At 41.8% G+C, this 24,147-nt stretch overlaps 2 protein-coding genes across 2 annotated transcripts in view; both read right to left on the bottom strand.

Moving 5' to 3' along the window:
* LOC102151865 overlaps positions 1-13,975 on the bottom strand; it is a 74,168-nt gene extending 60,193 nt beyond the window's left edge. Inside the window, exon 1 of the mRNA XM_038544469.1 lies at positions 13,869-13,975. The gene's annotated coding sequence lies outside the window, so the exon portion shown is untranslated. The remainder of the gene's footprint in view (positions 1-13,868) is intronic.
* Positions 1-23,724, bottom strand: part of SPTSSA (serine palmitoyltransferase small subunit A) — a 32,733-nt gene extending 9,009 nt beyond the window's left edge. The window contains exons 1-4 of the mRNA XM_038544082.1: positions 23,360-23,724; positions 14,996-15,175; positions 14,444-14,761; positions 14,122-14,358 (exon numbers count right to left, since the gene is read on the bottom strand). Coding sequence (XP_038400010.1) covers positions 14,122-14,358; positions 14,444-14,761; positions 14,996-15,175; positions 23,360-23,396 — 772 coding nt within the window. The 5' untranslated portion in view covers positions 23,397-23,724. The remainder of the gene's footprint in view (positions 1-14,121; positions 14,359-14,443; positions 14,762-14,995; positions 15,176-23,359) is intronic.
* Positions 23,725-24,147: the final 423 nt, after the last annotated feature.

Here is a 24,147-nt window from a genome sequence, read left to right on the forward strand (position 1 = left end):
TTCACACACGCAGAAAAAAATGTAAACAAATCAATGTTTTATAACACATACATTGGAAGGTAATATACAATATACCTTTTAGTAGCTGTACACAAATTAACCTGGTTGACATTCTAGAGAGGGCTACATGATTTGCGAAGTATAGAATAAAGTTAGTGAAATCTAGAGTATAACAACAACAACAAAACTCAAAAAATTAAAAAATTGTCTCGTATGTTTATAACTGTCTCTACCACTGAATTTTAAGTGCTTAAGAGTGAGAGAGCCTTGGCTCAGCTGCTCCTTTGCTTCCAGCTGTGGTGCATTGCTAGATAAAGCAGGTACTTCATAAATCATTCAAAAACTGAGGAGATAATGTGCCAGGATATGTGCAGGCACTAAAGATAAACGTTTGTTCAAGGACTGAATGAACAATCAGAGGTTATTTATAACCTGGATGTAACATAAATATTTTATGGCTTCAGTGGATTTAAGAGCAAATGAATTTGAAAGCAAATGTGAAACCATATTTCTGCATGTTGTTTGCTGTTTCTTTAACAGGGATCCCCAACTAATCATAAGCTGATAAGTTTCTAGCTAAATAGGAAAAAATAAAGATTTCTTTTACTCATACAAGGACCATCCCCCAACCCTTTTCCCAGCAACTTAAAAAAAAAAATCCTGATAACAAAGAGAGGAAATGCTTTAAAGATAAGTACAATACATCAGAAGCAAGACCACAGTAACTTAACACTTTCCAACCCAACCAGTAACTGCACTATCACTGCCTACTTTAGTAACCTAGTAAACTCCAAGACTTTGGGGAAATCAAAAGTAGTTTCTCAATGGGAAAAGGCCACGGACCTTTGTTCCAGCAGGTATGACCTACACCTCTTCACTAATCTAAATAATTCCAATGCTTTAAATCTCTGATTGCACTGGTCACTCAGAAGACAAAGCTAAACAATCCAGTCTTCTATCAGTCAAATTCCTTTTATAAAGTCAATTCTGAATGCTACTTTTATCCTTAGAAATACTCAAGAGGGGATCCCTGGGTGGTGCAGCGGTTTGGCGCCTGCCTTTGGCCCAGGGCGCAATCCTGGAGACCTGGGATCGAGTCCCACGTCGGGCTCCTGGTGCATGGAGCCTGCTTCTCCCTCTGCCTATGTCTCTGCCTCTGTGTGTGTGTGTGTGTGTGTGTGTGTGTGTGTGACTATCATAAATAAATAAAAAAAAATTTTTTTAAATCCTTTCTTTAAAAAAAAAAAAAGAAATACTCAAGAGTTCTATAAATCTAATTTAAGGAACCATTATATAAAAAAAGGAAAATCATTTAATAAAGTATTATTGTAGGTTGTTTTGTGAAAAGCAATCAAAACTCCAAGTGAGGGATGCCTGGGTGGCTCACTTGGTTGAGCCTCTGCCTTTGGCTCTGGTCGTGATCTCGGGGTGCTGGGATCGAGCCCCACATAGGGCTCCTTGCTCAGTAGGGAGCCTTCTTTTCCCTCTCCCTGCTTGTGCGTGCTCTCTCTCTCTCTCTGTCAGATAAATGAATAGGATCTTTAAAAACAAAACCCTAAGTGAAAACAATTGTCGACACTGAGTAATGCTCTAAAAAGGAAATCTTCCTTACTACTCTTGGGGTTTTTTAACCTTGACCTCAAAAAACTGGGGATCACCTTATATAACTCAACACCCAAAAAACAGGTAATGCAATTTAAAAATGGGCAGACGACATGCAGACATTTCTCCAAAAAAGACATACAGATGGCCAACAGACATATGAAAAGGTGCTCAACACCATTCATCATTGGGGAAATACATATCAAAACTACAAAGAGATATCACTTCACACCTGTCAGAATGGCTAAAATCAATAACACAAGAAACAAGTGTTGGTGAGGATGTGGAGAAATGAACCCTTGTGCACTGTTAATGGGAGTGCAAACTGGTACAGTCACTATGGAAAAAAGTATGGAGAATCCTCAAAAAATTAAAAATAGAACTACCTTACAATACAGTAATTGCACTACTGCAAATTTACCCAAAAAATACAAAAACACTAATTCAAAGGGATACATGCACTCCTATAATTATTGCAGTATTATTTACAATGGCCAAATTATTGAAGCAGCCCAAGTGTCCATCGACAGATGAACAGATAAAGAAGGGGTGTGCGTGTGTGTGTCTAAATATGTATTTATACACATACACACATATATATAATGGAATATTATTCAGCCATAAAAATAGAATGAAATCTTGCCATATGCTACATGGAGAGTATAATGATAAGTGAAAAAAGCCTATCAGAAAAAGACAAATACTGTATGATTTCACTCATATGTAGAATTTAAGAAATCAAATGAGCAAAGGAGAGAAACAAAAAAAGGGGAGAGAGATAAACCAAAAAAAGCAAACTCTTAACTACAGAGAACAAACTGATGGTTACCAGAGGGCAGGTGGGGGGGATGGGTAAAATAGATGATGGGAATTAACAAGTATTTATCCTGCACTGGGCGGCTCAGTCGATTGGCTGTCTCTTGGTTTCAGCTCAGGTCTGGTCTCAGGTCATGGGATCAAGCCCTGTGTCCAGCTCTGTGCTCAGAGCAGACTCTACTTGGGATTCTCTCTCCCTATCTATCAATCCCCACTTGCGCTCACACATATGCTCTCTCTCTCTCAATAAATAAATATATAAACAAAATCTTTTTTTTTTAAAGATTTAGTTGTTTCTTTTTAATATTTTATTTATTTATTCATGAGAGAGAGAGACAGAGACATAGGCAGAGGGAGAAGCAGGCTTGGAACTCAATCCCAGGAACCCGGGATCATGCCCTGAGCAGAAGGGAGATGCTCAACTGCTGAAACACCCAGGCATCCCTATTTAGTTATTTGAGAGAGAAACAGAAAAAGGCACAAGCAGGGGGAGGGGGTAGAGGGAAAGAGAGAAACAGACTCCTTGCTGAGCAGGGAGTCTGGACCCTGAGATCAGGACATGAACTGAAAGCAGATGCATAACTGACTAAGCCACCTAGTCCCCCCCTAAATAAACAAAATCTTAAAAAAACAAAAGAGTACATTTATTATGAGCACTGAATAGTGTATAGACCTATTGAGGTACTCTACTGTACATCTGAAACGAATATAACTGTATGTTAACTATACTCATATCTAAATAAAAAACTTAGTTAAAGGGGCACCTGGGTGGCTCAGGGGTTGAGCATCTGCTTCGGATCAGGGCATGATCCCAGGTCTGGGGATCGAGTCCCACATTGGGCTCCCTGTGAGGAGCCTGCTTCTTCCTCTCCCTATGTCTCTGCCTCTCTGTGTGTCTCTCATGAATAAATAAACAAAATCTAAAAAATAAAAAAAATTAAAAAACTCAGTTTAAAAAAATAAAAACTGGAGGTCATCATCAAGAGAAGTGTTAAGGAAGTATATTTTTTTAAGGAAGTGTACTGTTACCAAACATACCAAGTATCTCTTGATACTTTTCTGATTACCTTAAATGAAACCAAGTGGAAGATACTGATACTGTTACAGTCATGTATGTTAGCCAATTTGATATTTGTGGGTCATATTAAAGGACATCAGCATCAGAAGTTAATATTTAGCAAGCAAAATACATTCTCTGACCTTTCTGTAGTGTGTGGATTATACCAAAGCATAGAAATTGATTTTAGAAGCTACAACTTGATGACAAACTCTTTTAAAACTAAACAAAAAAAGCATGCTGCTGAAACCAGCAATGATCATGTTCAACTCTGAATGGAAGTCCTAGAAACGGTTTCCAGCTCTGAGCCCAGAGACACCAAGGCTATGCATCACTGTGCACCTTTATAATTAAAGCGTCTTTTAATTTCATGCAGATCTGAAGTCCAAAGGTCAAAGGGGAAATATAATCTGTTCTGCTGTCATACATTTCCGGAACATCAGCTAGCTCACATCTGACCAGTATAGCTTAAGAGCCACATTGTTTCATATGGTATTTTTCATAAATTAGGGGAGCCAGATTAGTGGGAGAAGAATTATAACCTTCTTCAAGAAACATCCTTTAGCTCAGTTGATGCTCAGGCAGGAATCCTCTGAGCTCCATCGTAAGAAAATTAAAAGTAAGCATCTGTACCCAGGCTCCCTCTCCAGAAAGGCATACCTCCAGGCCAACACAACTGTCAGCGGGTGGCAGGTTGCCCTGCCTCCTGCACCTCCTCAATGGCAGCCCACACCATCTGCACTGCTAAGCATTTCCAGTCAATTCTGTCCATGCATTTTTAATGTCCCCTGAGGCAGCCTCCAGACTGCTGGCCTTGGCTATCCAAGTTATCCTCCAAGATGCCAATTATTGTTTTGGTTAGTGCTTGATTACTAAGTTGCATAGGTTTTGAGTGGTCTGCTCTACTGCTATTTTCCCATGAACCCCATTATTTGGGGATTTTTCAGGAACACATGGTGACCAAAATTCTTGTTTTAGTACTAATTCTACTTTTCATAGCTATTGATCATAAGTAATACCTTTCATCATTTCATAACTACTATTTTTAAGCATTCCATTTATGAAAAGTATATATGCTCTATTACATAGATCTTCAGGGACATATAGTTTTAATTATTAAATTTGAACACTGGAGTTTTGTTGTTTTTTTTTTAAGTAAAAGAATCAATCTTTTATCTTTGCTCCTAACTACCATAAATGTTACAACACTCAAAGCCTAGGGGTAGGTCACAAAGTCTTTAAGAATATGAAGTAGTTAATGGGACAACTGGCTGGCTCAGTCTGTAGAGCATGGGACTCGATCTCAGGGTCACACGTTCAAGCCCCATACTGGGCACAGAGCTTACTTAAAAAATAAATATATAGATATATATAGGACCCACAGTCCTTCTACTGACACATCACTGGTACCACATGCCAAAACACTGAGAATATCTATATGTGTTCTGTCCCCACTGCCAACCTGTTGCGACCTTCTCTGCCCATCCTGGTACAGACCACTCAGTTCTTGTGTAGCAGTTTTATTCCTCTACCATCTTTCTTGAGAGCTATTAAAGAAAAACTTATAGTATCTTTTAAGAGTATAGATAGGGATAGTCTAACATTTTCACTTAGCCAACCAAGTAAAACAGGCTAGAGCAGCTGCCTTTGAACTAAAAGCACAGGAGCCTCAGACAGACAAGACTTTCCAGACAGTTAGGATGGGTTGAGGGGAAGGGCTTACACATTATCAGCTGCCACTGTACTCCCTCCTACAACTGATCTGAGAATTATGGTGACCTGCTAGTTCCCCTTCCCCTACTGCTTACAACTCCATTTCTCCCACTCTACTTCCTGAGTCTTACAATTATGCATTTCCTCAGGGTGTGAAGTAACTTCTGCATCAGCAAACAAAGGAATAATAACTAACTTAAGTTGTACTTTATTTCATTCAGGTAAGAAACTCCTGGCACAGCTACCAGCCTCACCATCTACCCATCTAGTAATCTGAATTCAGAAGTGAAACACCTTTCCAGTCTGGGCCTCACAGAATGACTCCCAACAAAAAAGGGTGGTGAGAAGAAGGGCCTTTCTGCCATCAGTGGGGTAGTGGCCAGAGAATACACTATAACATTTACAAGTGCACCCATGGTGTGGGCTTTAAGAATCATGTCCTTCAGGCACTCAAAAAAAAAAAAAAAAAAATCTAGAAATTTGCCTAACGAAGATGGAACTCCAGATATGCACATTGACATCAGGCTCAACAAAGCTGTGTGAGTCAAAGGAATGAGATATGTCCCAGAGCACACCCATGTGTGGTTGTCCAGAAAACGTAATGGGGATGAAGATGCACCAAACAAGCTTAATACATTGTTTATCTATGTACCTGTTACCACTTACAAAAATCTACAGCCAATATGGAGGAGAACTAACCAATGATTGTCAAAGTCATAAATTCGAGAAAAAAAAAGAGGTAAAATGAGTAAAAGTGTTTATGTAACATTTATTTGAGCAGAAAAATGGCACTGAGCTTTTTCTTGCAGAAATTATGATTGATTTTGCCTATTTGACTTCATGATGAGAACTCGCTTTGCCAGTTAGGTTATGTGACAAATATTGTTCAGAGAAAACATTGTTTTAAGGTTTCAATACAAATATACAATAATAAAATACACATAAGAAAACTAAGGAAATTGGGGATCCCTGGGTGGCTCGGCTATTTGGCGCCTGCCTTCCGCCCAGGGCGTGATCCTTGGAGCCCCAGGATGGAGTCCCGCATCAGGCTCCCTGCATGGAGCCTGCTTCTCCCTCTGCCTGTGTCTCTGCCTCTCTCTCTCTCCCTCTGTGTGTCTCTCATGAATAAATAAAATCTTAAAAAAAAAAAAAAAAAAAAAACCTAAGGAAATTAAATCTTTGTAACTATCTAAATTTACTCTGAAATATTCCAGATGTTAACTTAAAGGAACAAGATGATATCTAGTAGAGTATGATTTTTGTTCTTCTAGGGGCTACAAACAAAAAGTCTGAATACCTCTGGGGTGGAGACTTGGAAGTATTAATTTATCAGTTAAAATTATTCTGACCTCTGCTTCCCCTCCCTTCAGCCTTCCCTTGTAACAGAGACTGCTTTCATTTCTACAAAAGGAAGTTCAAAAGGAAATGACACAAAATATAAAAGACTGAAGATTATTAAGAAGAAATTCTTTTTTTTATTTTTCCATAAGTTTGAAGGCAATGTTTAGGTTATTCCAACATTATTCTGAAATCATATTTTGTTTGAAGGTACCTTGAGAAATCTTTCTAAAAGGCATTAAGCTGATTTGCTGTGAATATTTTTCTAGAAGTAACTTTCTCTGATGTTAAGAATTTTGCCTAATCATCAAACCACATGCTGATTTTTACTGGAACTCTATTTAAAGTGTCAAAGAATTCTGTGCGCACATTTTCTTCAAAAGGCACTCATTAAGAAGAAAGTTATAGTAGAAGACTCTGGTGAATTAGGGTTTTTATGATAATTTCTTCTATTGAATAGCTCAGAGGAAGCTCTGCCAAAGACAGAGAAAGTGATCTAAAGTCCCCCCCTGGCCAAAATATAGGGTTTTTCTTGATCAACTTTGTTTTGTTTGTTGTATTTATTTACAAAAATATGTTACATAGGAAATACACAGAAAGAAATACTAACTTAATTATTGCTACCTCCAAAAGTTGCATGGCAAAATTTATTCCTCAAACAACTCTCCACTGGCTTATAAAAGCTCTGATTTCGCCCAACCAGGCACTATTAAACACAGATATAGAGCATTCTCCAAGTTTTCACAGAATATTTCAGGAGAGATGCACAGAAAACTAGTGACACTGGTTGTCCTGATGTGGCTGGGGTGGAAAGAAGACTTTTACCATCTACCTTTTTGGCATCTTTTGAGTTTTGGACCATGAGAATGTATAATGTATTTTTATTTACAATTTAAGAATTCATTTATTCTAAATTCTCAAGTACTTTTTTATGTTAAGATGCAAAGAAAAATTCACAGTTCTAGCTGTAAACACTTGAGGACATGGCAAAAATCTAAGAAAATAAATTAGCTTAGCTGCTACTGAAATAGCACATACCATTAATTTTTTAATGCTGTTTTTCCATTATCATGCAAAGCCTACCGCAATCCAAAATACCTTCTACCCTTGCCTCCTCTCACCACCCTTAATCTATCCCGAACCCTGCAGCCAAAGTAAACCTTTTCAACTAAAAGTCAGATCGGATCACTCCTCTTTCAAAATCTTCTAAGAACATCCTTTTCAACTAAGATTAAAAGCCAAAGGGTGCCTGGGTGGCTTAGCAGGTTAAGTATGTGCCTTTGGCTCAGGTCATGATTTCAGAGTCCTGGGATGGAGCCCCTCATTCGGCTCCCGGCTCAGCGCAGAGTCTTCTTCCCTCTCCTGCCTCCTGCCCACCCCCGACCCCGTCAAATAAATAAAATCTCTAAACAACAACAACATCAGAAACAGCCAACTTCCAAACCTACCCTAAAAGTGTTTTAAAATCAGGTCTCTTGGGGCACCTCGGTGGATCAGTTGGTTGAGTGTCTGCCTTAGGCTCAAGTCATGATCTCAGGGTCCTAGGATAAAGCCCCACATCCGGCTTCCTGCTCAACGGGGAGTCTGCTACTCCCTCTCCTCCCAGCTTGTGCTTTGTCACTATCTGTCTCGCTCTCTCTCAAATAAATAAAATCTTTTTAAAAAATAAAAATAATAAAATAGAATCAGGTCTGATGAAGAGAATTCAGGGTTTTTTTTAAGATTTTATTTATTTATTCATGAGAGACACACACAGAGAGAGGCAGAGACACAGGCACCCATAGCCAACCATTTCTTAAATGTGTACTACTGGTCACATGATGTATCATATAAGGAGAGTGAATGAGTTGAGAAATGAGTGGTAAGACTTATTACTCCTTTGGTCATATTATGTTTTTTGCCTTTTTAGAGAAACCACTTACTGAGTGCAAGAATGGTGGCTTTGCGTGTTTAATCATGACAACTCAGTGAGATATGTACTATTATCCCTACTTTACATATAAGCAAACCAAGAGAGGTCAAGGATTTGTCCAAGATCAAATAACTCCTGAGTAGCAGGACTGGAAATCAGTGGTACAGCTGTGGATCTACCAAAGTTTGGACCTTGAATGGGCATCCTATATTTTATTCTATGATATAGGTTTATTATTCAAAGTTGTAAGGAAATCACATTTTTAAATACCATATAATAACTTAAATTCACCAAAAGAGCTTCTTTTGTATAAGAATTCTTTCTTTAAAAGATTTTATTTATTTATTCATGAGAGACAAAGAGTACGAGAGAGAGAGAGGCAGAGACACAAGCAGAGGGAGAAGCAGGCTCCACGCAGGGAGCCCGACGTGGGACTCGATCCCGGGACTCCAGGATCACACCCCAGGCTGCAGGTAACGCTAAACCGCTGAACCACCCCGGCTGCCGCAGAATTCAGTTCTTGGAGAGAATCGGGTCTCTTTACCATTCCCAAATACTTCTGTGATTCCTTTGAAATGACAAAATAATATATAAACATGTTTCTCAAGCACTAGTTGTGTGTGCAGTACTGTGGTTTAAAAAAATTATTTTCTTGGGTGCCTGAGTGGTTCAGTCAGTTAACATCCAACACTTGATTTCAGCTCAGGTCATGATCCCAGGGTCATGAGATCAAGTCCCCCATGGGGTTCCCTTGTCAGTGCACAGTCTGTCTACTTGAGATTCTCTTCCTCTATCTTGGCCTCTGCCCCTACCCACACCCCCTAACTTGTGCCTGCTTGCTCTCGCGCTCTCAAAAAAAAAAAAAAAAAAAAAAAAAAAATTTCCTTGAAGAAATACAGACTGTCTTTCAGGGGTAATCTAATTCCTAACACAAACCAAAAAAACTGCCCACAGTTTACTTAAAATAAATAGAAGTATAAAATGCCATGGAAACATAAGAAGACAGAGAAAGATAACAAATATAGCTCAGTGATTACAGAATAAAGCCTTTTTTAATTAAAAAAAAAAAGACTAACTTTTACTTATGCTTCAAATAATTTTAACAAGGTATTTTTAATTTTCCACACCTCTCCTCAACAGCATGGTTACAATGTTATTCCGTGAGGCACCACAGGGAGTGTCTCACTGGTTACAAAACCTGGGCTTCTCCTTTCCCACTGAGGCTACCTGTAGGGAAAGGGAGCTTTAGAAACATGTTAAAACTACTCTGGAGAAGGAGCTCAGTGGATTTCAGTCAGCTGCGGTATTCATTATGACTCTGCACTCATTTGATTCATTTTATTGTTACCTTCTGTTTTAATCAGGAGTCCATCTCTTTTTCCTGCATGATAGAAACTATGTCTGCACAGGGAAAAAGTTCAAATACTGGCTGACAAACCAAAGCTAATGTATCATTTCAAATGTGATTAACAGCAGGCAGATAATAAGAGAAAATTTGGGATATGAGCCCTAGCATGGAAGGATTTACAAAATGGATTTTTAAATCTTATTGTTTCAAGAACCATTTACAGTGTGCCTGACTTGACACAGATGCATTTCCTTAAAAACATACTTAAAATTATTTTTTGCAACTCACAATTTCCTTACCTAGATAATTTCAAAAACCCTCATATTCAACTAGGATTGACCTTTCAATTGACAACAACTATCAAATTAACTTCTAGCTATTTGATATGGAGAAAGAGAAATAAATTCAGATGTTCAAGGACGTCCCTCTAGAAAATGTGCAGAAGTAGTTAGTAGCAGGCTTCAGTGTTCTCTAAAACAGACAATTTATTAAAGGAGTTATAGCAGTGACGTGTTAACTAACGCAATTACCTTCTTCTGGAGTCTCGATCTAGGACTTCTACCTCAGAGACCATTTCTCAGACAGCCAGACAAATTTCTCTTATATGAAATTTTAAGATGCTAGCAGTGATAAATGGATTCAATGTATTTTTTTAAGATTTTTATTTATTTATTTATTCATAAGATACACAGAGAGGCAGAGACATACGCAGAAGGAGAAGTGGGCTCCCCACAGATAGCCTGATGCAGGACTCAATCCCAGGACCCCAGGATCACACCCTGAGCTGAAGGCAGATGCTCAACCACTGAGCCACCCAGGCGTCCCTCAATTCATTTTTTTTTTGTATTTTTAAGAAAGTATGTCTCTTTCTAAAACCATGTAACTAGCCACAAAATGGTTCTATATGAAGCTTACAATTAATGAATTTATGAAATTCAAACTACACAGTAATTAAATCTCCTAACGAGTGGGGAAAAATCCAACTTTCTCATTCAGTTCCTTCCTCCAACCTAGAATGAAGGTTCATCTCAAATCAATGTTCCAAACTATACAATAATTAAATGCCTGACTTTAACTCCAGAAGTTCAATTAGAATAATATAACAGCTGATAGTAATTTAAGATTGGCTTACATCAAAAGGATTACATTTCTACCTTGGGTTAATTCAATCATGCAAGCTTTGATGTAAGATTTTTTTTTTTTTTAATCTTAGGTATAAAACCATAGCATTGAGCAGCCCAGGTGACTCAGCGGTTTAGCGCCACCTTCAGCCCAGGGCCTGATCCCGGAGACCAGGGATCGAGTCCCGCATCAGGCTCCCTGCAAGAAACCTGCTTCTCCCTCTGCCTCTGCCTCTGTCTCTGACTCTGTGTGTGTGTGTGTGTGTGTGTGTGTGTGTGTGTGTGTCTCATGAATAAATAAATTAAAAATCTTAAAAAAAATTAAAACCATAGCATTCTATAGGACCCAACGCCAGTTGGTTGCAGTTCTATTTTTTTTTTTTTAAGATTTTATTTACTTATTCATGAGAGACATAAAAAGAGAGGCAGAGACATATGCAGAGAGAGAAGCAGACTCCCTGCAGGGAACCCTATGCAGGACTCTATCCCAGGACCCCTGAGCCGAAGGCAGATGCTCAACCACTGAGCCACCCAGGTGCCCCCTCATTAGTTTCTTAAAAACACAAATCACTTGGTTACATAAACCAATGAGAAGTTAAAAACTTCAAAGGGAAAAATCTACAAAAGCACTACATTTCAGTTCGTAATTTATTCCTCCATTCCCCCCAAAAGCCATTATCTAGGTTATTGACAGGATACTATTATTAATTAAAATATCATACTGAAAAACCTTAATATCATTGACACTGTAGCATGTATCCACATGCAAACAAAAGCTTTTTTTTTAAGATTTTATTTATTTATTTGACAGAGAGCACAAGCACAGGGAGCAGCAGGAGAGGGAGAAGCAGGTTCCCTGCTGAGCAGGAAGCACAACATGGGGCTTAATCTCAAAACCCTGGAGTCATGTCCTGAGCTCAAGGCAGGTGCTTAACCAACTGAGCCACCCAGGCACCCCTAAACAAAAGCTTTTAAGTGTGAAATCTGTAATAGACTCTGACAGAGGCTATACACTCAACTTCTGACTTAAAGAGTGTCAATTTAGCACATTATTTAAATTCACTTTTAAGGGGCGCCTATGTGGCTCAGATGGTTAAGCATCTGCCTTGGCTCAGGTCATGATCTCCATCCTGGGATCCAGCCCCATGTTGAGACCCACATCAGGTTTCTGGCTCAGCAGGGAGACTGCTTCTCCCTCTCCTTCTGCCTTTTCCACCCTGCTCGAACTTGCTCTCTGTGTCAAATAAATAAAATCTTTTTTTTTTTAATTCATTTTTAAGATTGTTTTAACTGAAAAACACCTGGCTGGCTCAGTTGGAAGAGCACATGGCTCTTGATCTCAGGTTTGTGTGTTCGAGCCCCACATTCAGTTTAGATTGCTTAAGTAAATAAATACATAAACTTTCAAGGAAAAAAAAAAAAAAAGATGGGGCTCCTGGGTGGCTCAGTCTGTTAAGCATCCAACTCCTGATTTCAGCTCAGGTCATGATCTCAGGTTCTGCGATGGGCATGGAGCCTACTTAAGATTCTCTCTCCCTCTCCTTTTGCCCATTCCTCCCTCGTCCCTTAAAAAGATGATTTTAACTGAGTTAAGAAGTTTGTTGTTTTTCTTCTTTTAAAGATTTTATTTATTTATTCATGAGAGACAGAGAGACAGAGGCAGAGACTCAGGCAGAGGGAGAAGCAGGCTCCATGCAGGGAGCCTGATGTGGGACTCAATCCCTGGACTCCAGGATCACGCCCCGGGCCAAAGGCAGGCACTAAACCTCTGAGCCACCCAGAGATCCCAAGTTTGTGCTTCCATATTTTAGTATACATTTTACAAGGATGACTTCATGAGCTCTGACCTATAGAACTTAGAATAAAACTAAACTGCAGCTACAAATAAATGGAGCCGGAAATCAGAACACATTTTACTTTCGGACTTTAAATCCAAAATATAAATTATGGTTCTTAAAAAGTTCTGGAAAGCTTTGGAACAAACAATAATAAAAAATAAATTTCCTCATAAGCAGCTTAAGATTCCTCCAAAGTACTGAAACAAAAGACAGCTTTGAGTGCAATCTCAGGCTAGTTCAATACAAATAAACACATTTATTAATGCCTGGAATGAAACCATCTCAGTCACTCTACCTGAATGCAACAATGCATTTGCAAAGCTGTTCTGAACTACTCCAAACTAAACCACGTTGACAAGGAGGCGGTATAACATATAGAGTTGTCAAATCGCTGTTGCATACCTAAAACTAAAGTAACACTCTGTTAACTGTACTTCATTGTAAGAAAAGGAGATCTTGTATGAAGTAAGCATGTTATGTGAAATATATTTCATATTGGTCCCCAAATTAAAAAAAAAAAAAAAAGAAGAAGAAGAAGAAAGAAAGTTACAGCTCATTATCAGTATGTATCCTGCAAGAACAGTATCAAGGGATGTCAACACAGACAAATGAAGACACAAACATCACAGACTTCAGAAAGCCTACTTTCACGACCTTGCGTATTAAGTGAGGTTGTTACGAAGTTAGAGGAGTTAAGATACAGATAAAGCACTCAGCACAGCTGCTTGGCTCGTAGGGAACATTCAATAGTCCTTAGCAAGTATCCATCAGCTATCTGTTAAAACACAGTTTTCTACAACTAACCACAAATTCCTTTCTGGGCTCGACTTCTACGGACTCTAAACACAGCACTTAATGAATAAAACACACTTTTTAAACTCCCCGTCCCTGCAAACCAGAAAGGTACAACAGTTTTCAGAAACGATATTGGGATGTAACAAACACAAGTTCACATGATTAAAAGTCTGGTAAACCGGTTAGCAGTCTCGTGAGGACCAAAGTCAGCTAACTCGGGGACAGGTAAAGGTCAGAGGCGTCCCAGCCGGGAGCGGTCTGCTCCACTTACAAGGTCCCTGCCTCCCAAAGGCAGGCGCGGCCGCAGCGCAGGCAGGCGAGGACGTACCTGGTTAGACATCGCCCCGGGGGATTTCCTCCAACGGTGGAGCCGCTTCCACGTCGGCTCCAGCGACTCCCAGGCCCCCGCCCCTCCCGAGCCGCGCGGGAGCCGCTCGCCCCCCGACCTCCGCCCCCCGCCCCCGGCGCCTGGGCCCGGAGGATGCGGCCCGGGCTCCAGCTCCGCCGCCCCCGCCCCGGCCCGGCCCGGCCCGGCCCCGGCCCCCGCGCCCGCGCCCGCGCCCGCGGCCTGGGCAGGATACTGAACACAGTCCGCTCCCAGGGCTCCAGCATGTAGAGCGCCGTGACCAGCAGATACTGGTAGTAGAACCAGGACATTTGCTTCCAGGCCCGCGCCAGCGCCATCCCCGCCACGCGCTTCCCTCGTTGAGGCGGAACGTCAGTCTGTCCGGCCGGCCTCCGGGGAGCGTCCTCCAGCCCCGGCCGCGAGGCCCGCCCTCGCCCGCGCGCGCCTATTGGCGGCTCCGGCCCGGCGCGTCACCCGTGGGCACGCCCAGCCCCGCGCGCGCCCCGGCGGTCGGCCCCGAGCCCCGCCCGCCCGACGCTCATTGGCGGGTCCGCGGCCACGCGTCGCGCCCGCCCCTGCCCGCTTGCCCCCGCCCCGGGCCGCGCCCACGCGAGCCGCAGCCCTGTCCGCGCGAGAGCGCCCCGCCCGCCCCCGCCGCCCGCCTGGCCCGGCCCTCGCCCGGCGGGGAGCTAGTCCGCCCGGGGGTGGTCGGTACCTGCAATCGGGGCCAGAAACGCTGGTCGGGGCCTCCTGGTGCCAATCTGGCACCCTACCGGGAGCGGAGTGCCGGGGCGGACGGGGCGAACGCATTAGGTTCCTAACCTCGAGCGGTTTACGGTCCAGCGGGGGCACTAACCACACGAAAGCGGGTAAAGCTGTGATGGGTGCACAGAGGGAGAATAAGGTGCTCTGACTGTGGGGAGACAAACGTCACCCAGTCAACGAGGTCAGAGAAGGCGGCTCTGAAGAAGTGATGCGCACATTGCCTCCTTCCTTCCTCCCCCATCCATCGCGCGCGCACACACACACACCCGCATGCACCAACATGCCCCTTGCACTCCTTAACCTAAAGACGAAAGAGATTACCTTAAATATGTCTATCCGCATACCTCTTTGAGTGCCTAGAGGTACCCTACAGGTCAAGTCCAGGAAAAGGACTCTGATCTGGTGGGTTCTGTAGCCAACAGGCTGCTTAAGATCTGTCTGTGGGCTGACGGTACCTCCGGAAGATGCACTTTTAGATGTCCAGGTCTTCCCACTGGCAAATAGGCCAGCTTTACGGTACTCACCTTCAGGAACGAGATAAACAGCATGTGAAATGGTAATTAAACGGACTGCTGTTTAAATGTTTAAATACCCGGGTGGCTCAGTGGTTTAGCGCCGCCTTCAGCCCAGGGAGTGATCCTGGAAACCCGGGATCGAGTCCCACATCAGGCTCCCTGCATGGAGCCTGCTTCTCCCTCTGCCTGTGTCTCTCGTGAATAAATAAAATCTTTAAAAAATAAATAAATGTTTAAATATCCTACTGCTTAAACCTTAAAACTTCCATGATTGATGCCTTTTATTTATTCATTTAGAAATATCAGCTGCTGTTTATGAGCTAAATATTGGGGATAGAAAGCCAGCTACTCTGAGATCTGCCTTCATAAAGTACCCAGTCTACTAAGGAAGAGAGACAAGTTAACTGATTACAGTGAGATCTGGTAAAGGGTATCTTTATGTTATGTGTAAGCTGCCATGAAAGCCCAGAGAAAATCAGATTGGGGTTGTCAAAGGCTTCTGGGAAATGGTACTTGAGCTTAGTCTTGAAGGAAAGGTAGAAATGACAGAATGGATGACTTTAGAGAGGAAAGAGTGAGAGGATATTCCAAGCACAGGTGCATGGAACCCTATAGGAAGGTGTGATGCTCTCAAAGGGCTGGAAGGACTTTCATGTGGCTGAAGCAAAAAGAATGTGTAGTCAGTAGCAGGAGATGGAGCTGGATAGTAAAGAGAGACCACATCCCGCAGGACCTTGTGTAAGAAACCAATGACTTTTTACCTGGACATACAAACAATGAAAGAGCCAATGGAAAAAAAGAAAAAGAAAAAAGAAAGAGCCAATGGCTTAATACGATTAAACAAGACTTGGGGGTGAGCAAGTTGCCTAGAGGATACTAAGAAGAGGATTAGGGACACCTGGGTGGCTCGGCGGTTGGGCATCTGCCTTCGGCTCAGGAGCATGATCCTGGAGTCCTGGGATCGAGTCCCACGGCAGGCTCCCTGCATGGAGCCTGCTTCTCCCCCTGCCTGTGTCCCTGCCTCTCTCTCTGTCTCTCATGAATAAATAAATAAAATAAAATAAAATAAAATAAAATAAAATAAAATAAAATAAAATAAAATAAAATAAAATAAAATAAAGAGGATTGGGTTGGAGACATTACAGAGGTAGATCCTGTAAATAGAGCATCTATAACCCACACTCACTATCTTCACCCTTGAGAGATCTAAGTACACCTGACCCCCCATTTCCGAATCTTACTGCGTTAGGCTTCTCTCTGTCCCCATTCCTCTCTGAAGTATTTCTTTTTAGATCTGTTTGGGTGTATTCAAGCTTCATTCCTTTTTCTTCAAGACCTCCAAATACCTCAGCATGTGGTGATGCTCTGTTAAGTTTATCCAGGATTGGGAGCATCACCCAGAGATACCCTTCCCTCACTGGACCAGCTCCCTAAATGCCATTCCTACCACGTGGTTCTCCCCAATGTATGTAACTCCTCAATATCTCTGGGAATACAGCCCTACTAAGCCATTCTGCATCCCTCAACTTCCTGAGTATCTAGGGAACAAAAATTTCTTCATCTTGCTATTATTGACAACCGACTAGAATGAGGGAAAAGAGACTGGGATCCTGGATGATGACAATATTCACAAAGAATCCAGGGGAAGACGCTTGGCTGAAAAGACATGAATTCTGTTGGGATGAGGGTGAGTCTGAGGTACCTGAGGGAGGTGGAGGTGTCCAGTGGGCAGTTGGGCCTATAGGCCTAGAACTCCAAAGAGAAGCCTGAACAGGAGCTAGAGGCATGTGAATTTTCAGTAAGCCCCTAGTAAGTATGATTGCAGATAAGGTCACCCAGGGAAAGCACACAGCATGGGAAGAACAGTACAGAATAAACCCAGCCACTCGAGATTTAGGGGATGAGAGCCCAAAGGGAGCCAATAAATGGGCTGAGAGGAGCTGAGATTTGATAACAAAGAGGAGAGACCTAGGGGAGAAGCCAAGAAAAGAAGGGACAGCCAGGAGAACAAGTGGCTCAGGGAGGACAAGCCAAAGGAGGAAGGGAAGTACCAGTTTGTTTTGTCCACTTGGGGCCCAACTGATGACTCATTCATTGTGGAATGATAAGGGGCACAAACTGGATTAGAGAGGGAACTGGGAAATCAGAAGAGAAGTGAGCTCATCAGCTTTATCTCCGCAGGAAGCTTGCCTGTGAAGAGAAAAAGATAGGATGGCAGCAAGGGCTTTTGTTTGGTTTGATTTTCAGATGGGAGAGGCGTGAGCAAGTTTATGGGCTTAAAGATACAGGTGAAGATGGTGAGCTGGGGGATCAGATCTAAAGCCTTAATAAACTGGAGCCAGTAGTTCTTTTCCTAAGAGGAGGGAAACTGAGGAGTCAGAGGGCCATGAACATGAAAGAGTAAGTTAAGGAATTCCCTACCTTACAGCTTTAGTTTTCTTAGAGAAAAAGAAAGGCCTTTTCTAAAGTATGACTTCTGTTGTGAGCAAGTTGTCGAGGTGGAGGCTTTGAAAAAGAAAAAGGGGAGTGGGCAAAGCTCTCTAAAGCTTCTTAGGAATTGGCAAGCAAAAAAAATCGAATCATTTTCACCAGCAATCCACAAGGACCCCTATATAGAATTGGAGAGGATGAATGAGGAGACTCACTCCAAGGTGGAGTGTTGCTGGCCGAGTACAAAAGAGAAAGAAGCGAGAAGGTTAGTGGGGAGGGGAACAACTGAAATACCTGCTATGAGAACTGGATGAGAGTTCCTCTTAGCTTCAGTAGAGTTATACCAAATCTGTAAAATTACTCCGTCCACTTAGACTTTGAATGTCACTCTTCGTCACAGCTCCCCAAGAATCTCCTCTCTCTCCATATCCCCAGCTTCCCTGTACCCTCCATATGTTCTTCCCCTATTTTTCCCTTCAAGTCCTTTTTGGAATAATAGTATAAAATTTATCAAGCTATCTTCCCTTTGCTGTTAAGTAACTCCAGCTGTGGTGATACCCTAGGCCATCACTTCCTCTCTTCCAGTACCTTTACACCTATTCTCACCCACCCCTCCAAAATACAGAGCCTGGGTTCTACCTCCACCCCCCACCAAAACCAGTTACTCAAGCTTACCAAATCTGATGCAAATTAATGATTTCTCTTCTTACCCAGCCTCTCTTTCTGTAGCATTTGATGATGCTGAACATCCCCAGCTTCTAAAACCCCTCCAGTCTTGGTTTCTACCTTACCCAGCCTTCTCGTGGGAGTTCTCACAGAGTACTCTTTGATAAACCCTATTTTCTCTCTCAACCATAAAGACTTGCTGACCTGTCTTGCTGACCATTGATGCCTGCTTCCTCAGTTGTTTCATTCCCTTAGATCCCAAATGTCACTTTAAGTCTTTATTCTAACTCCTGGCAGAAAATATCTAATTAAAACAACCATAAAGGTTATCATTAATATAATTATCTAGTCCTTTCCTTTTCAAATTTCAAAGTGCTTTCACATCATCTCATTTCCTCAGAAAGAGCAAGCACAACCCATATTTAATAATTATGGATGCTGGAATCAGAGGCCTATTCAAGTCCAAACTAATCTTCTTTCTTATCTCACTTTCTTATCGCTGTTAATGGCAAAATGTACCTTAATCTCCAGGGCAGAAACCTTGTACCAGGTTTAATTCCCTTCCCTTCTCCCCACTGCTGATTTCCGTCCCTGAGTAATATGGGATCATTCTCCCAAATATCTCAGGTTTGCCTTCTGTGGTAGGAGATCCACAGATTCTGTGCCATTTTAGAGGTCCACACACAATTTCACTCTATCAAGATAACAAGCTGACTATTGCCATCCCAACTGGCTTACCAGCTACCACTGGCTCCTGCTTTGTTAACCGTGTACTTGAGTTCCAAGAAAACTTTCATATTGAAAATACTCCTATAAGAAAAGAATGACAGGTTTTCAAGAAACTATGCCATTTTTTTTTTTTTTAACCTCCTGAATGTTTTTACTTAAATCGTCTCTTCAGGGGCACCCTGAAGAAGTGGTTCAGGGTGGCTCAGTGGGTTGAGCATCTGCTTTTGGCTCAGATCATGATTCCAGAGTCCTGGGATCGAGTCCTGCGTCAGGTGCCCTGCTCAGCTGGGAGTCTGCTTCTCCCTCTGCCCCATCCCTTGCTGGTGCTTTCTCTTTCTCTCTGTCTCTGTCTCTCTAGCTCTCTCAAAATGTTTTTTAAAAATTATCTCTTCAGGGGCAACCTGGGTGGCTCAGCAGTTTAGTGCTGCCTTCAGCCCACGGCATGATCTTGGAGACACAGGATCAAGTTACACGTCGGTTCCCTGCATGGAGCCTGCTTCTCCCTCTGACTGTATCTCTGCCTCTCTCTGTGTATGTCTCTCATGCCTAAATAAATAAAATATTTTTTAAAAATAAAAATAAAAATAGGGATCCCTGGGTGGCACAGCAGTTTAGCGCCTGCCTTTGTCCCAGGGCGCGATCCTGGAGACCTGGGATCGAATCCCACGTTGGGCTTCCGGTGCATGGAGCCTGCTTCTCCCTCTGCCTATGTCTCTGCCTCTCTCTCTCTCTCTCTCTCTCTCTCTCTGTGACTATCATAAATAAAAATTAAAAATAATAAAAATAATAAAAATAATAAAAATAAAAATTATCTCTTCAGTTAAAAATGAGCCAGTCATTCACCACCAACCATTCACTTACCTCTCACTACTATATGCCCACGATTGGCTGGCTATGCTAGTGCTGGGTTACAAAAAGACCAATGCAACATGACCTCTGCCCTCAGAGTTTATGGTCTAATAAGAAACATATCCACACATCCCTCTGAAAGAATGTCATAATTAAGTTTAACTATAGTGAGTACCTCCCTTTGCCAGGGGCCATGGGAGTGGGTAGGGTGGGTGACACAGAGTCAGCACTTAAGGAGTTCATGGCTCAGGCAAAGGCCAGGAAAACACATAATGGCATTGAAAAATAGATCTGTCCTGCCCACTAGGTTTTCATGACATTCCTGGGCCACAGCCACAGTAACCTCAGGGTTCTTGGCCCAAGTCTCTCCTACCGGGGCTGGGCAGAGCCTCTGAAGGCTAGCTATTCCAGGAGCAATGGGGGAAACATTTGTGGGTAAAGGAGAAAGAAAAGAAGGTGAAAAGTAGATGGGCTCTGAGGACAACAGGGGTGAGAGTTGGTCCACAGGGTAGAGAAAGTGCTGGGATGGTGGCTTGGAATGGGAGGAAAGAGTTCAACCAAAGGTAATCAATTTGAGTACATAAACTAAGGAAAACCCTCCAAACATGTCGCACACAGCCTCAAAACAGTATATGCTTGCTAAAACTTTTGTGCACTTTTATTGTAGTAAATACAAAAAGATACAAAGAACATAAACATTTATGATAGAATGACTATAACATTTCCCCCCAATAATTTATTCAAATAGGTTGTTTCTTGTGGAATAAGAGAGTTCAGCAAATGGATGTGCTTCATGATGGGATAGAATAAACTAATGAATTTTGGAATTTCCCTCAGCAATGATATGTGTAAAAGTAGCCAACCTTAAAAGTAAATTTTATCAGCAAAAAGGGTTTATTTGGGACTAACAGAGGAATTTTTTTTAATTTTTATTTATTATTTATGATAGTCACACACAGAGAGAGAGAGGCAGAGACACAGACAGAGGGAGAAGCAGGCTCCATGCACCGGGAGCCCGATGTGGGATTCGATCCTGGGTCTCCAGGATCGCGCCCTGGGCCAAAGGCAGGCGCCAAACCGCTGCACCACCCAGGGATCCCCTAACAGAGGAATTACAAAAACAAAAACACTTCGCTGTTCAGTAAATCATTTTGATAGGTAATCAACAGTTTTAGGATGCTGTGTTTTTTTTAAAAAGACTTTGAAACAGAGAGAGAGGAAGAGAGGGAGAGAAATCACAGGGCGGGGAGGTTAGGGGGAGGGGCAGATGGTGAGGGTGAAGCAGACTCCCCACTGAGCAGGTAGTCCAGTGGGGCTCAATCCCAGGACCCTAAGATCATGACCTGAGCTAAAGGCAGGCACTTAACCCACTGACCCAGGTATCCCTAGGACTCTGTACTTCTCAAGTCTAGAATTCATATGCAGGAGATTTGACTACTTGGGAAGAAATTTGAACAGTTAACCTATGAGACTAGATTCTACAAAAAATCATTTGATAAAGTAAAATAACTTCCCTTCTATGACTCTGAAAATTATATCAAATAAGCTTTGGACTGTCTATTTAATCTAGACATAATTAACTTAAGGTCCTGGAAGAGCTTCTCCAAAACTTAAGGTGGAGGTGGGTTTCCAACTGTTTGCTCAAAATGCACATCTGCTCATTAAAGCTAATTGGTGTTTTCTGTCGTTAATGCTAGAATGCTGAGTTTCCTACTGCTGAATTTCAACCCCGTTTGGAACATATATTACCAGGCCAGGGATTTAAGAGCAGCTGCCTTGAATTATTATGTCATTTCATCATAATATTATAAATTATTTGTATAATAAAAGCTGGGTTATCTGATATTGCCCTAAGAAGTTCTAGGAATCTTCTTTATCTCTGATGTGCTACCAAAATAAATCTTGATGCTAGTTGACTATTAATACTGAAATTCAATCAGTATTACACATTCTGAAGACATGTCAGAGTCATCTCAGTCTTTAGGTAAACAGAGGAAGGAAAAAATCTTTCTCTCAAAATTCAAAAATAAGAGAAGCTTAAGAGATTCATAAGATATTCCTTTTTTTAAAGAAATAAAATGTGATTTAGGATACAGGGCTGCTGGATTTTTTTTCAGGTGATGTGTTCCCAAATACTTTATATAATTTAAAACATTAATTCAAGACAGAGCCTGACAAAGGGTGGCCTTTGTTTTTGCTTATCTTCTAAAGAAGAAATGTCATGTAGCAATATTTAAATTTTTTTTTTAATTTTTATTTATTTATGATAGTCACACAGAGAGAGAGAGAGAGAGGCAGAGACACAGGCAGAGGGAGAAGCAGGCTCCATGCACCGAGAGCCCGATGTGGGATTCGATCCCGGGTCTCCAGGATCGCGCCCTGGGCCAAAGGCAGGCGCCAAACCGCTGCGCCACCCAGGGATCCCCAATGTAGCAATATTTAAATGGCATTTACTAAGCCAACTTCTTTTAGAATATATGATTTTTGATTTTTTAATTTGGGAGGATTTTCATTGTTTCAAACTTTGCGTATTAAGTATGACTTAATATCTTTATAATGCTCTATTTCAAATATAATGAAAAATACATTAAACATTATTACACTACAGAAGAAACTGGAAAGAATAGGAGAAGAAACTGAAGAATATTCATTAAAATAATCTGGTTGGGATGCGGGGCAGCCCGGGTGGCTCAGCGGTTTAGCACCACCTTCAGCCCACGGCCTGATCCTGGAGTCCTGGAATCAAGTCCCACGATGGGCTCCCTGCATGGAGCCTGCTTCTCCCTCTGCCTGTGTCTCTGCCTGTGTCTCTGCCTGTGTCTCTGCCTCTCTCTGACTCTCATGAATAAATAAATTAAAATATTTTTAAAAAATAAAATAAAATAATCTGGTTTAGTTTAGCAACTATAATTTTTCCTTCATAATATTTGCAGCATATATGACAAAGAACCAATGTGCCTAATAATATACAAAGAATTCTTACAAGTCAACAATAAACAAGATAAGCTATTAAAATAAATCCTTCTCTCTACAGAATCTTCAGTAAAATCCACTTTACTCCTTAAAAAAGAAAAAAGATAAACTATATTTTTTAAAAGGACAAAAGAAATGAAAAAGTGTTTCACAGAAGAAATATAACCTGTAAACATTAAAAGATGCTTGATATCAACAACAATTAAAGAAATTCAAATTAAAGAATGATTACATGCCATTTTCACCCTCTCAGAATGACAAAAGTCAAAAAGACTGATAAATAGCCACTCTTATTATAGGTGGGGGTTGGAGGGGAGAAGGACTGTAATCACTGTTCATGAGGGTATAAATTGTTACAACCTCCAAAAGAGGGTGACAACCTGTGTGAAAACCAGAAATTTCACTCGTGGGAATTGGCCCCAAGAAAATAAAGCCATAAGGGGGACAAATGTCCATAAGCATTGTTGCCAGGATGCAGGATGTGGCTGCCAGCCTCATGCATGACGCCTGACCCAGGTTTCACTGGTGTCAACTAGCACACATTACCTGGCCCTCCAGCGGCTTCCACCAGGAATCCAGGCATACAGAAAACACAGGTACTTCAGCAGCTGCTGTGAGGTGGGCAGGAACGCAGGGTGGATGGGACACCTCTCAGTGGCATTTCACTGAAAAATCCTCCAAGGAACTGCCTTTTCACTTGGGCCTCTGGCCAACCCTGTGGCTCCTCCCAGGTCACTATTATTCAGGAAATCCCGTTGGCCCTTCTTAAAAAGCCAGGCACAGGGGCTGGCCTTCAACCTTAGTCACAGTTTACCAGACTATCAGTGCCAAGGAGGCAGGATTGCTTGCAATAGCTGCTAAGAACATGAAAATGCCCCCGTTATTATGTTTGTAACAGTGAAAAACTAGACCACAAGCACAAACATGTTCATATGAAAAAAAAAAAAAAAAAACATGTTCATATAGGGGATTAGGCAAATTATGATACATTCAGCCAATGGACTCATTTTTGAAAGGATGAGTGGGGTCCATTTCAGACTAAAAATGGAACAATGTCTATGAGGCACAACTAAAGAGAAAAGACTTGCAGAGCAGGATACATGCCTGTTTGTACGTGGAGGTACCCCAATGCCTGGAACAATGTCTTGAACAAATATTTGTTGACTGGATTTGCAAAGAGAAAAATCTAGAAGACCTACACCCTGGTCTACTCTGTTCCCTACAGTCTCCCAGAAGCTAGAAAATCATCTGGTAGCTCAGGTAATCACATAGTATGTCTTTAAAAAAATACAACTAACCCTGACAGGAGGAAGACTGCAGGAAGAAGGAAAAGA

The sequence above is a fragment of the Canis lupus genome, chromosome 8, assembly GCF_011100685.1.
Source record: "Canis lupus familiaris isolate Mischka breed German Shepherd chromosome 8, alternate assembly UU_Cfam_GSD_1.0, whole genome shotgun sequence".
In the NCBI taxonomy this organism is placed as follows: Eukaryota; Metazoa; Chordata; class Mammalia; order Carnivora; family Canidae; genus Canis; species Canis lupus.